Genomic DNA, 14308 nt, shown 5'->3' with positions numbered 1-14308 from the left:
AAAAAACTTCTTAAATTTTAACTAACCAGATATTAAAATAAGTGGGATGCATTTTTTCCCTACCAAAACACCTATGTATTACTCCATATAATAATAAAATGCAATAATGCCCAACTTAAGGTACTGTTTCAGTTTATTACTTATATAATTTAAATAAATTAGTGGGCAGTTGCCGTCGATGTCAGACAATCAGAACATATCCGTGTCAAAATAAATATTGATCCACATTCTATTAGTGTAACCATTTTTTTTATTTAGTTGTATCTAAATCTACCAAGTTTACAAGTTTCTATAATAATTTAAAATTATTACATATATAGTTATAACTGTGCTTACATTTAAATATTCTAATAATAATATTTTATTCCTAGAAAATAGTAAATACTATGAAAACTCAAATTGTGCCTATTTTGAACTTGTAGAAAACAGGAAAGTCAGAGACTTAAGGAGGGGTTTAAGAAAATATTTTTGAATAAATCTCCCTCTCTCTCTCTCTTTTTTTAAAATTAAAAAGCAAGCGGTGCCTCTTTCAGATCTCTGTTTTTCTTCTATCGTACTCCGTGCCTCCAAAAAAAAATCCTTTCTGAAAAAATGGGGGCATACAGAGCCGACGACGATTATGATTACTTGTTCAAGGTGGTGTTGATCGGTGATTCCGGTGTAGGAAAATCTAATCTTCTCTCTAGATTCAGTCGTAATGAGTTCAGCCTTGAGTCTAAGTCCACCATCGGTGTTGAGTTCGCTACTCGAAGCATTCATGTTGAGGATAAGGTTGTTAAAGCTCAGATTTGGGATACCGCTGGTCAGGAACGGTATATCATACTCTTTTCCCTGCTCATTACGATATATATGTTTATCACTACTTGGAAAATTGAAAGTTGAGATCTACTGTGCTGCTTTGTACTTGTGGATGATTATCATTTTCTGATAAGTTAGATCAGAGAGCTAAGTGTAAGATCGTTAGTATAGGAGGGATTGGAGTCCATTTGAAGTATTGACGGATGTAGATCCAGTAGTTTAGTTAGTTTCTCTGTGATAATTCGTGCTAACTTGGTACAAATTTATGTGTTTTTTTTTTTTGAATTTTTTTTTGCTACATATATACAAAGATGAGTCAAAGGCAAATGCATATGAACATACTGTCTATTCCATACTTGTGGCTGCCGTGGTTGATTTTGCCTTTGGTAGCTACATTCAGTACTTAGGCTGAGATGCTTTTTGTGAGCTGAATCGTAATTAGTGGAGGGGTAAACTGATCTTTAAGTGCTCCTGATTTTAGACAAGCTCAACAACTTGTCCAACTCATATCTTTACTAGTTTAAAAGGGACCCGAACTAATTATGATCTGTAAACATCTTGCACTGGTGATAGAGCACCTCAACCACCAGCTGGTAGGTCAAAGCCATGTAGATGAGGGTAAGTACTAAGGGGTCGTTTGGTGTGAGGGATATGACTAAATAGTCATGGGATAAAAAAATAGTGCTGGGATAATATTTTGTTTTCTTGTTTGGTTGTCATGTTTGGGATAACTTATCCCATCATTTATACCATAGTGATGAGATAAGTTATCCCATATACATGGTGGGATGACTAATCTCAGGATAATTAATTCCGGGATAACCTGTTCCCAACCAAACGACCCCTTAGGAATACATTTGATCTTCTCAGGGTGTGGTATCATCAGATTTCTGATATAGGAATTTTTAATTGAAATGGTGTGTGTTGAGTGACAAATCCAATAAATGGGTCTGTCAGAATTTTCAAGACCAAAATGGTGAGAACACATTGGCTGTGGAGCATCTTTGACATCCAAAAACAGACGTTCGTGAAGTGTGTTTACACGGAAGGTGCCCTATGAACGATGAGTCTTCAGTTTATGTCCAAAATATGTGTAAGGGTCATCCATTGTAACACATCTTCAATGAATATTTTAAAATCCCAAGAATATGAAAAATGTGCTTTCTCTGCGCTAATTTGACCTGAGATAGTAGGCTTTTACAGACTTGAAGGGTCATGGACAGCGTGACACTTTCAAGGAAATTACAAGGTGTCTTATGCTTATAGAGCAGTAACAACAACAACATACTCCCACAAATTGGGGGTCTGGGGAGGGTAGCCTTTTCCATAAATATTAAAAACTCCATTTCTTTCCTATTTTCATCAGATCTAAGATCCCCCTTTCATTTCCACCATTGTAATAAATTTATTCCTGATATAGCTGATCACAAAATAAAAATAATAGGCGAGGTGATTCTATGTCGTGGCCTAGCCTACTTACACTATGTTTGGATCATTGTTACCCATTGTATTGTATTGTATCGTTACTATACCTACAATGTTTGTTTTGATTGTTACTTAAAATGTATTGTATTGTATTGTTAAATTTCGTTGTTACGTAACAATTAAAAGCCCTATTTTATGGAACAACCGATTTGGTGTATTTCCATTGTTACTTAATTTCTTTTTCCAATTATATCTTTACATAGTATTTCAAAATATTATTTTACCCTTTACCTTATATTATTTAATTCTAGTCACACTTCCTATCCTAGAATAATTAAGGATATTTTAGTAAATTTATAAATTACAATACAGTACAATACAATCAAACCAAACAATTAAAATGTTATTAAACAACAATAAACAATACAGTCTAGCCAAACATTGTATCTACCATACAGTACAGTACAATAGAGTACAATACAATACAATACATTATGAAACAATGGGTAACAATGATCCAAACAGAGTGTTAGACACAAGCACATGGTGGGTCTGCAGGAATGAGCCACCGGATAAATACACTTCGCCTCGTTCACCCTCCCCTCCTCCATCTTTAGAAGGGCCTAAATGGAGAATCCTCCGACACCAAAAAGCTGGAGTTTTATTAAATAATTTTTTTAACGTATTAGATGAATGATCTTCATAGTATATGATCTTTTTTTTTCTTATCTAGGATTCTCAAAGTATAGGATAATTTTGTACGTATTTATATTTTAGTAATTAATTAAGTTATTGTCTTTCTATATATTTGTTGGTGTTTTTATTTTTTTCATTAATAATGATGATCAATACACTTGAAATTCGGGGAACTTGAGGCATGTTTGTCTGAATTGCAAGTCTTAGACTTTGAATATTTCAGATAAATGCGACTCGATGGTTCTTTTTTTTTTAAAGCCAGTGAAGTGAACTTACAATTTTTTTTGGGCAGTAAAAGATGCTTTTTATGAGTATGATGTAGCTAATACACGAGTAACCCAAAGTATATTAGGGATGCTCTAATTTTTGGTACCTATAATTTGTATTTGACATGTCGTATGCTGGTGAGATACTGCTTCCCCAGCCATCTGTTTTGTTTCTACTCTCTTTTTGCCCATGAATTCTACATTTTAAACTTTTAAGGTGTCGTTAATTATTTTATCTCATCTTCCATATGGCATAACTTATCCCACAAAATGGTTGGACTAAACAATACACACTATCAAACATAGGATAAAATATCCCGGGATTATTATCCTTGTCCCACCAAACGACATCTAAGTTGATATGAGATGTAAAGTAAATTCATTTCAAAAACTAGAAGTTGCACTTTGTTGGCTTATATCTGAACTTCTTTGTGTCCAGTAGACCCATATATTGTGTAGTAATCTTCTTTACATGGGACAGTTCTAATATTTTAGTTTCCTCTATGGAAATGTTATGAGTTCATGTATCATAATCTTAACTGATGTGCTCTTTCTTGAAGATATCGAGCAATCACAAGTGCTTACTATCGAGGAGCTGTTGGTGCATTGCTGGTTTATGATGTCACTCGTCATGTGACTTTCGAGAATGTTGAGAGATGGTTGAAGGAGCTCAGAGATCATACTGACTCGAACATTGTCATAATGCTTGTGGGAAATAAGGCCGATTTGCGTCACTTGCGGGCTGTTTCCACTGAGGATGCCAAGGCATTTGCTGAGAAGGAGAGTACTTTTTTCATGGAAACATCTGCTCTGGAATCCATGAATGTGGAAAACGCCTTCACAGAAGTGCTCACACAAATATACCGTGTCGTGAGCAAGAAAGCTCTTGAAGCAGGAGATGACCCAGCAGCATTACCCAAGGGACAGACCATTAATGTCGGAAGCAAGGATGACGTTTCAGCAGTAAAGAAAGTTGGGTGCTGTTCTTCTTAAAACAAGGACTGATCTGGATGTTGGAAGATGTTCTATTCCAACTTTTTGAGTTCAAATTTTCATGTGGCAGTGGTAATTCTCCTATTCTGTACAATGAATTGACCACATGAATCGTTAGCCGTGAGCACTCTAGTTTACAGATGCTCAAGTTTGAATTTGAGCTCTCCCTTGAGTTCCTCAGCATTCTTTATCCTTGTTTCTATATTTATCTTAGCTTAGTGTATGATTGTAGTATAGCTTCTTATGAATCTCTTGGATAGAGTGAATTTTGATTGCAAAGATTGAACTGAGACATGTTTGAACAGATGCTGTCCCACTAGATTTATCAAAATCAATCATATGTTATTTTTCATCTATCATTTCACATTTATCCGTAGTTATATATATTTGATTTCATAGACGAGCATAGTCTTAGGTGCAAAATGGATCCAAGAGCTAACATAATAAGAGGCCACAGGTGCTTCGATGGAGGTCAGACTAGAGAGTAAACTTTAGTAGCAATCATAATAGAGAACACTTGAATCAGATTCACCTATGCTGTTCAGATCATTCAAAAATACCACCAAGTGTGTCAAATCCTTCGAATGCTATGCATTTTTTTAGGATCTGATGAGCTTACCAACATTTTAGAGAGTCCGAGCAACATAGGCATTCATTCATAGTCCTCTTATATTAAGAGGTAAAACTCCATGAACATCTTGGGAGATTCCCGAGGAGAACGCACAATGAAGCACATTTAACAATTGGAGACACCTGAACTCTTAATAATAACTCTTATTACTGAAAGCCACACAAGTAAAATTGTCATCAATATTGCCTCAATGGCTAGGTGCAAAAATTCACCAAAATATGCAATTCTGTTACAATATGAAATGTTGCCTTTTATTCATAGACCAAAGGCTGCAAACAATGGATAATCGATTTTGGTTAGTAATATTCTAAAGGCTTTGACCTGTCAACCTTACATGTTCCGAACATCGTCCTTTTGTCGGAGTTGCTTTAAGTTTCTTTACTTCCAGAAGTCAAAATAGACATTGATTCGTTAAGTTGCTCAACTGTAGAGGGGTCTTACATTGTGTATGTTAGCACAACACTAGCAGAGGATCAACCAGCTTTTACTTTATCCTTAGTACTTTCTGCATGACTGATGCTAAAAATACTACTTATTCCTCGTGTTTTGGAATGTCGCTCCAGTTCATCAATTCTGTTCTTAAGGAACTCAAGCTCTCTACTCAGCTCATCGTCTCGCTGCTTCAATGCCTATGAAAGCAAGACAAATTATGATCGAGTTTTACATGGAAACAGAACATGGCGCTCTATGATTTCAGCACAAGAAAATCATTATTATGAATGTCGATATGCACCTCTAGTTCCTTCCTCCGAACTTCCTCCTTCCTAGCTTCAGATCTGGAATTTCTTTGCACCTCAAAGATAACGGCCGCTCCAGCAACCTGAATAAACAGATAACAAAAGCATATTGATGGCGTTCTGCCTTGGTGGAAAAAAAGAGAAGACTGAACAAAGTAATTCATGCAAATCTCCACACTATACATGACTAGATAATTGGTGTGTTATGCACTGAAAGAATAGATCAGGTTAAGAGGAGCATCTACAATATTCTGCTGTAGATTAATTAAATCAGCACTGCACTTTTCAATCCTGTATCCGGCTAGGCCAAGGCAATTAGTCTTCAAATAGCAAATGTGTAGCGAACAAAAAGGAGAAGGAATAACAAAGATGATGCCACAACAGCCCTTCATGATGCTAACTTCACTCAACTCAACATCTTGAGCAGTTGGAATTGAATGCATCAATTGCCATCTAGGATTTCTTTTAGAGCAATAGTAAATCTGTATTTGTAGTTAAATAAAGATGTATCTCCTTACTTTTAAGTGCAACATGGCTTCAATTAGTGATGCAGAGCTGTGCTTGATCTTTTTAGCATGTTACAAAATATATAATTGTTGCTAGTTGCACATACTACTCAGCATCTTCTTAATGCTGGCAATCTACAATACTATCTTTTACTGATTAAAATAGAATGCGTAGATTTTTGTATTCGTACTTGGGGGCCATTTGATAACCCAACTAGACAAGTTTGATAACAGAAACATAAAATCATCCAATACCACATCAAATGCTTTCAAACTTGAACATTGTAAAGGTTTCTAATCATTAGATATCACTTCCTTCATCCCAATTTCTTTGTTTAGTTTTCATTGGCACAACTATTAAGATAAAATCGAAATATGAACAACTTAATATCTGTTAAGAAACAAGTGAGGTCATCCTATTAATTTGTGCAGCAAAATGGTGGATTAGATGAGTACCCCTGGTGTGGCCTAGAGGATAGTGAAGCTGGAATTGAAACCATAAGAGAACAAGGTTCAAATCCCAGTAGAAGCAAAAATATAGGTGATTTCTTCCTATCAGCCAAAACATCAGTGATCAGAGTTACTCTTTACATGTAGGGGTGAAAGATGTTGGTACTTGGCAAAATAATCAAGGTGCTTACAAACTAACCTGAACACACTCAAAATTTGGGGTTTCTCACATACACTGCCATGTAAACAATATTTGTTTAGCGTACCGACCCCTAATCAAATTGTTTAGTGATCAAATTGGCATATTACCAGATCACGCCTCTATTGCCACAACTATAGATTTAGTGATTCGAGAATAAACCTTAGTGGCCAATGTAATGATAGGCACATTTTGAACCGAGATCAGGTGTTCAATAGGTTGAACCCTTCGAAGAGGTATCTCAATTTTCTGGGAAAGTTTGAGGGGAGTCGATGTACTCAACCTAATTGAAACACATAACATTACCAAAACTTAATAATATCAGACACATTAAGTCAACATCTTTCACATTTTAGTGCACATACATAAAGAAGACAATTAGGCAGTACCACAAATTAATTCTATTTGAAGTACTTATCAATTAAGTGATTTATATTAATTTGTGAAACTTGAGCCGGGGGTCTATCAGAAGCAGCCAATCTACCCGACAAAAGTGGAGGTAAGGTCTGCGCACATCCAACTCTTCCCAGAAGCCCATTTCAGGGATTACATTGGGTATGTAGTTGGAGCAAAACTAATTTCAGACAGCCTTCAGTATTCAGATAGCACTTCTAGAAACTAGTGGATTGAACGAGAACAAGCCCCTATTCTGAAGCATAACATGCCATGCCTTCTCATTGCATCTAGAATATCAGACTAAGTTCAGGATAAATGACCTTCCTGCTATGGTCTGCTATGAACATATGAAATAGAATCATGAGCTCTATCACAAGTGGAATAGGACATAAAAAAGGTGTTCTCATTAATAAAAAAATCAGCATTTCGAAAAACATAACCATGATGATACATAATAATTATCCCAAATGAAAATAAATTTGATATGAAATATTTGTGTAACAGAACAAATAAAGGACCTAGAGACAACATTACCGAGAACACAAAGAGTTCACCTAGAAGATCAGCAGCAGCTTGAACGGCTTTATCTTCATTTAATGGGCGAATTGCCACATCAGTTGCATGACCATATATACGTCTTTGCAGTTTAGTTGACAATCTATGGTTTGCCTGCGGAAAAAAGAAGAAGAAAGAACTCAATTATGTTCATTGTCCATTAATTTCCAATTCTGATGATCTTCAGTTTCAATGCCCAAGAGAAAGAATCATCAACTGAGATCACACATTCAGAAAGATAATGCAACACTGAAACACACTAAAGTGCCATGGACATGACCAATATTGAGTGTGGTAACTAGTATATGGATGTCAATAAGCCGCGTCAATATAAAAGCATTGAAGCACACAGCAAACAAAAGTAGCTCAAATGAGGCAGTCACAATAATCGTTTTTTATTCCTTTCAGTATATAGTTCTGCCCACAAAGCAACTTTAAGTTCAACCTACAAGAATCAATTAGTCGTTGCCACTTATCTCATCATCTTCCAATTTCTAAGCCATAACTTACTTCAATGTGCTCAATTTCCCATAGAATCACAACTTCTCATTCACTACTTCAATAGTCTTCCCTAGTCAAACATGGTTTAAAAAACGTATTTATTTGCATCTTAGTTTCCATAATCAGCTAAATACACTTAGAATCCTTTGATCTTTGCGACTTTTTACCATCAAAATGTATATTTTTTTAAATATCCCACACCATTAGGTAATTCCATCAGGATAATCAACTATTCATCTACATATAATCTTTGTAGCTCAATCGATTAACTACCTGAACTATCACCTTGGTGGTGGTGAGGGTTCGATTACCCATTTTCTAATCTCTCCATTTCCTCTGACCCACCCACCCCCCAAAAAAAAAACTTCAAATTCAGGTACTGAGCTCAGCCAAGCACAAACTCAGAGGATCTCACTAATTTCTTAAAGGTTGTTTAACATTTCACATTTAATTTCATAAAAAACAATTCCAGCTCTTTATATACCACAAAAACCCCCATCTTTTATCATATCACCACAAATTACCACTAGCTAAAACTCATACAACAGATACGCAAACAAAAACCCACAAATAAAAAATGATTTTTAGGGCAAAACTGAACCTGGGCAATGCTGATGATGAAATTTCGGAACCTGGGGTGGTATCCAGCCTCTTTCTTGATTCGATTACCGATAGGTTTACAGAAAGATTTGAGGGCAAGTGTGCCAAGCTTAAACACAGGTAATATCATCAGATCTCACTTCCCAAAACAAACAGAGAAATTTTCAGAGAGTTAAAAAAAAGTATTGAAGAAAACACAAAAGGGTTTTGATCACTCTGAAGCTCTCAATCATGGAGAGTCTGTCTGAAAAGAAATAAAGTGTGTGATTGAGATAAAATATGTATTTAGAAACTTCTAAATTTCGAAATTCAAAATTTTAAATTTTTATACTACCTAAAATACTAATTAACAATTGAAAAAGTATATAAAGAAATTATGATTAAAAAAATGTGATTACGTTCGAAATTTTAATCATGCCATATAAATTGTCACGAATGGAATAAGGTTTATATATTTTATAGGGATAAGGGTCTGAAAAATATCTCAATTTTGATCGAATTTGTTGTTGCGATACTAAACTTTCATGAGGACCCTATTACTTCCCTAGACTATTTAATATCGTATTTTAAACATATATATTTGTCCATGTGGACATACAAAATAATGCAAAATTATAAATAGTAATGTGTCCACGTGAGCACATATATACCTTTAAAATACCCTATTAAATAGTTCAAGGGGTAAAAAATACGGTATTAAATAGTCTAGGGAGGTAATAGGTCCTCACGAAAGTTTAGTATCTAAACAGCAAATCCGACCAAAGTTGGGATATTTTTCAGACCATTATCCCTATTTTATATGGAATTATGATATGATATCATAATATGGAATCATGAGATGAAATGAAAGTTTTGTTTGGACATGCTATATGAAATTTTTGTGTTATATATTTTCTAATACTCATAAAAATCTCATAAGTTGTAAAACTTTTAAATAGCCCCAATTGTTTATTCAATCTTACCAAATAAATAAAAATTATAAAATCGCATAATAAATTATTACAAAGCTATTTGTTTCCCACTTAAGTAACTATTTCATCAAACTTTAATTCAATGAAAAAAAATTGAACATAAATTGTAGTGTACTAGTCTTTAATATAATCCTCCCACATAGTACAGACAATTTCCTCAATGTTGAACTTGCATTTCTCGATCATGTGACCGAGAAGACGAACCAACATTGTTACTTTGAGCCATTTGTTGGTCAATATCATCCGCAACTATATTTTCATGCTCATAGACCATAAATATTTCATCAGTACTTTGGTATTTTCGCAAATAATTATATAACACTCAACAAGCTATGACAATTTTCACTTGTGTATCAATATCATAATGGTTCATGCCTTGTTTCAGTATTCTAAATCTAGTTTTCCAAGCTCCAAAAGTCCGTTCACTTACATTGCGCAAGGATGAATGCCTATAATTAAATAGTTCTTTGGCATTTTGAGGCTCTCTATCACTTCCTCGGTAATCTTGCAAATGATAGCGTAGTCCTTTGTATGGAGCTAAAAATCCTTTTTGTGTTTCGGAAACCAGCATCAACAACATAATATTTATCTACCAACAAACATTTTATAAAGAATTACTAAAAGCATATGTGACGTAAATGAGACAGCTTTGTGTAAATAAATAATATTTATTCTAAGGATGTAATTTAAAGTTACCATGTGGCGGAAATGAAAATTGTGACGTTGGTTCAACAAGTGCATTCTCAAGTATTTTTACTATCATGTGCAGTACCTTCCCAACCAGCAACAACAAAGGTAAATCACATATCAAAATCACAAGCACATAAGACATTTTGTGATGTTCTTTCTTTGCGATTACGATATGCTTGTTGCACCGCTTTAGAAACCTCTCCTTCTCTATATGTTCCATCAATCGCACCAAACGGTAGAAGTAATAAATTAAGTGTTGGAGTAAATGAACAGAACAAATTTATTACTCAACAATAGGTTGGTGTGAGTTAAAGTGACTATATGTTGGTGAGAATAATAAATTTTATGTCGGTGAGAATAATAAAATTTAAAAAGTAATGATGTGATTATAAATTTTATTTACATATATGAAATAAATGGTTAGTAGATATAAATGTGGGGTTGTTTTAACAAAATATAAATTCGTAGATCAATTTTTGTATGAAAATATCTCAAATCATGATATGGAATAAGCATAAAATCGCATGTCCAAACGCTGATTCCATCTCACGATTTCATATCGTGATATGGTATCGCATGGCCAAACGCTTACTTATAAAAAGAATTAAACTTTTTTTTAAAAAGCATGTTAAAATAGAAATATAATTAAGTAATTTAAATTTTTTTAGCACATGTCACATTGCCTAAAATTTAGAAATTTATGTTTAAACAGATTTTATATTTTAATCCAACTTCGAAAATTGTATCTTTTTAGAACTTTAATATTTAAACTTAAATTTTAAAAAGAATTACCTTTCAATTCAAATCAAATGTAACCTAATAATATTGTATTAAAAGTAACAATATTAAAGAATATCAATCATATGAAATTATGATATGACTTGTGCTTGTTTGAGGAAAAGCAAAAATATTTTTTTTAGTGAATAATTTAATCTTTTATGTTGAATCTAAAGTGAGGGTATAAGACCTTTGAGAACTTAAGCTATGGTGAGTACATATCATTTCACAGATATATATCGGTAATGGCGAAAAAATTCATTTTATGTAACGATCAAATTTGATGTGTTCGCATCGTTACCTTAATATTTTCTTCTCATTTTATCTTTATTATTGTTTAAAAAATCATATTTCATCTTTTATCTTACCTTTTCATAAAAATTCTACTCTATATCCTACTTTTCTTGTAGGTTTATCACTCAAATTATAGGTGTGTGACATTATGTAACGACGGAGAACGATATATTCTATCCAAACATTATATTCATTAAAACAATACAATACGATACAAAACAATACAATACAATACAATACGTACATTATGAAGCAATACGTAACCACCATCTAAACAAAGTGTAAGTATATTGTATCTATATATGATTAGCAGGGATAAGGCGAAGATCAATCTTCTTATGCATTACAATTCCAGGCTTACCATTTGTATCAATATCCTCTTTTTTCATCCCACATGGCAGTTCCCAATCAAATGCATAAAGAAGATTTGACAATGCAAGTTCCACAATTGCAACCCCAAGTGTAATCCCCGGACACCCTCTTCTTCCTGCTCCAAATGGAATTAACTCAAAGTCTTGTCCCTTAAAATTAATATTGTTATTCAGAAATCTCTCAGGAATAAATTCTTCTGAATTTTCCCATATCTTAGAATCTCTTCCTATAGCCCAAATATTAACATGAATTATGGCTCCTGGCTGAATTTCATACCCTTCTAGTGTGGATTTTTCAATTGATTTTCTTGGCAATAGAAGAGGAGTTGGTGGATACAATCTTAATGTCTCCTTTATTACTGCTTTGAGATAAGGCATATTTGAGTCCGGAGCCAAAAGGGCAAAAAAAATTGCCAAAAATTTCAAAAGGGCACATCATATTTTTTTAAAACCAAAACGGCAAAATCGCTCCTGCTGGAGCGATTTTCCTCTGACACATATTAACGCCGTGTACTCCGTTCAAATAAAATCGCTGCCAGGGCAGCGATTTTTGTCTAATTTTTTTTTCTTTTTTCTTTTTCACTAAAATCGCTGGCTCAACAACGATTTTTTAACTCTAATTTTTTTCCTCCACCTAATATCGCTGCTATGGCAGCGTTTTCATAGAAGAAAAAAAATTGGCAGCTTTTTGTAAAAACTGTTTTTTGGAAAATCGCTGCCCTGGCAGCGTTTTCCTTAAAAAAAAAAAATTCATTTGGATTTTCTTAATTAGACTGCCTTTTCAGCGATTTTTGTTAAAAAAATTATTTTTTAATAAAAACACTGCCTTGTTTTCAAAACGAAAAACAATTTTAAAAAAAATAAAAAATTGAAGAGAAAACGAATTTAAAAAAAAAGAAAAAAATTTAACTAAAAAGCTGTCAAGGCAACAATTTTCAGCCATTTGACAGGTTTTTTACAAAAATAAATAAATAAATATATATATATATCTTGAAATCGCTGCCAAGTGGAACTAGTTTTTTTTTAAAAAAAAATCGCTGCCTTGGCAACGATTTTTGTAGAAATATTCTTTTATTTTATTTTACTTACAGAAATGTAATGACCCGAAATGTCATTTTTGGAATTTTTTGAAAAAAATTATCGTTTTAGCCCTCTCGATAGTTATCCCGAGTCATTTATGATCAATCATTGAAGTTGGTTTGAGAATTTTGAACTATTAAACAACTATGGTTATTCAATTAGCGAAAAATTTGTTTATAATTAATTTTATTAAGTGGTTAATGGGTCAAGTCCATAACCCTATACCACTTGACCCATGTACTAATTAAATTAAAAGGGGTTTATTAAATTTTGGGTCATAATTAAAGAGGAAAAAGAAAGAGTCAGATCGGAACTCCCAATTTTAGTTGCGGCGTCGATAATGTTACGTGTGTGCTTCAGGTATATTAATTTCTAGCCTAGTTCACTTCATTACTGTTGGAAGTTTCTTCTGCTGCCAAGGTTAGTGGAGAAATATGATGGTAAATTAATGTTAATGTAATGATTAGTTAAATATTGGGCAAGAAAAGTTTTTACATCTTATTTCATATTAATGTCTTTAATTTTATATTTGTTTGAGTACTTGCAGAGGTCAGTGGAGCAACTTTTATGATTTTCAATTTTCTTTTACGATTAGAACTTAATCTTTTAAGTTCGCACAAATTATAATTTTAGTTCAACAAGATGAATGCACTCCGTCAGAAAATAGTAGAGGGACTTACCTATAATTTTCTTGTTAATTTTATTAGGATTCGTGGGCTTTTCATGTTAATCTGGTTTAATATTTTGGAATAAGTAATTAAATATTGGTATATTATATTATATGAAAACTATTAGATTGTGATAGTTGGAGAGATTAGAACTTAACCCTAGACTTGAAATTTGGAGAAAATTGAAAGAGTTGACATGTTATTGGCATCGAGATTAGGAATTTGATTATAGATTTGAGTGAATTTTTGGGTCTAGTCTAGACATAAAGTAATGTGGGTGTTTTGAGTTTCAAAATCTTATTGTGATTATTAATGTGAATAGATTGCTTTGAGTTGGAAGTTCAACAAAAGGGGAAGGCTCAAGTCCCGGAGTAAATTCTTATTTGATTCAGGCAAGTGGATTTCTAAACCCTTGTTAAGTGTATGGAATTCGTGTATTTCCTTGTAATATGTGTTTGGGGGTAATGAGACTTGGTGATGGGTTAACTTGTCCACTTTGATTAATTCTAGTGATGAAAAAGGGATAATAAAAGGCAATGTGATCAATTGTTTGTGTGTGGTGTGTTGAGAATTGTTTGTGACGGGCATTGGTACGAGTACCGATGTTATAAAGGGAAAGTTTATTACTATAGAATGTGGATTGTAATTCGAGAATGCCAAAGCATATGGGCATTAGTTGATATATTATTGACTTGATTTATTAT

General features: G+C 33.4%; 2 protein-coding genes across 2 annotated transcripts; one reads left to right on the top strand and one right to left on the bottom strand.

Moving 5' to 3' along the window:
• The first annotated feature begins 488 nt into the window (after positions 1–488).
• LOC102591005 (ras-related protein RABA1f) lies at positions 489–4531 on the top strand. The gene is made up of 2 exons (XM_006348777.2): positions 489–812; positions 3746–4531. Exons 1-2 carry the CDS (start codon positions 592–594, stop codon positions 4176–4178), a joined length of 654 nt encoding a protein of 217 aa, XP_006348839.1. The 5' UTR covers positions 489–591; the 3' UTR covers positions 4179–4531.
• Positions 4532–4937: 406 nt separating this feature from the next.
• LOC102590653 (optic atrophy 3 protein homolog) lies at positions 4938–9022 on the bottom strand. The gene is made up of 4 exons (XM_006348776.2): positions 8755–9022; positions 7632–7766; positions 5543–5629; positions 4938–5438 (listed from the first exon to the last, which is right to left on the bottom strand). Exons 1-4 carry the CDS (start codon positions 8881–8883, stop codon positions 5283–5285), a joined length of 507 nt encoding a protein of 168 aa, XP_006348838.1. The 5' UTR covers positions 8884–9022; the 3' UTR covers positions 4938–5282.
• Positions 9023–14308: the final 5286 nt, after the last annotated feature.

This window comes from Solanum tuberosum, unplaced genomic scaffold, assembly GCF_000226075.1.
Source record: "Solanum tuberosum cultivar DM 1-3 516 R44 unplaced genomic scaffold, SolTub_3.0 scf00102, whole genome shotgun sequence".
Lineage (NCBI taxonomy): Eukaryota > Viridiplantae > Streptophyta > Magnoliopsida > Solanales > Solanaceae > Solanum > Solanum tuberosum.
Note: the sequence above shows the minus strand (reverse complement) of the source record. Positions and strands in the feature narration are given on the sequence as shown.

Excerpts from the sequence above, each read along its gene's own strand:
- LOC102590653 (XM_006348776.2), bottom strand. The coding sequence starts at position 8,883 with ATGATATTACCTGTGTTTAAGCTTGGCACACTTGCCCTCAAATCTTTC. Across the intron at positions 5,630-7,631 it reads GTGAACTCTTTGTGTTCTCG|GTTGCTGGAGCGGCCGTTAT; the intron begins GTAATGTTGTCT and ends CTGTTTATTCAG. Across the intron at positions 5,439-5,542 it reads TTCGGAGGAAGGAACTAGAG|GCATTGAAGCAGCGAGACGA; the intron begins GTGCATATCGAC and ends TTGCTTTCATAG.
- LOC102591005 (XM_006348777.2), top strand. The coding sequence starts at position 592 with ATGGGGGCATACAGAGCCGACGACGATTATGATTACTTGTTCAAGGTG. Across the intron at positions 813-3,745 it reads GATACCGCTGGTCAGGAACG|ATATCGAGCAATCACAAGTG; the intron begins GTATATCATACT and ends TCTTTCTTGAAG.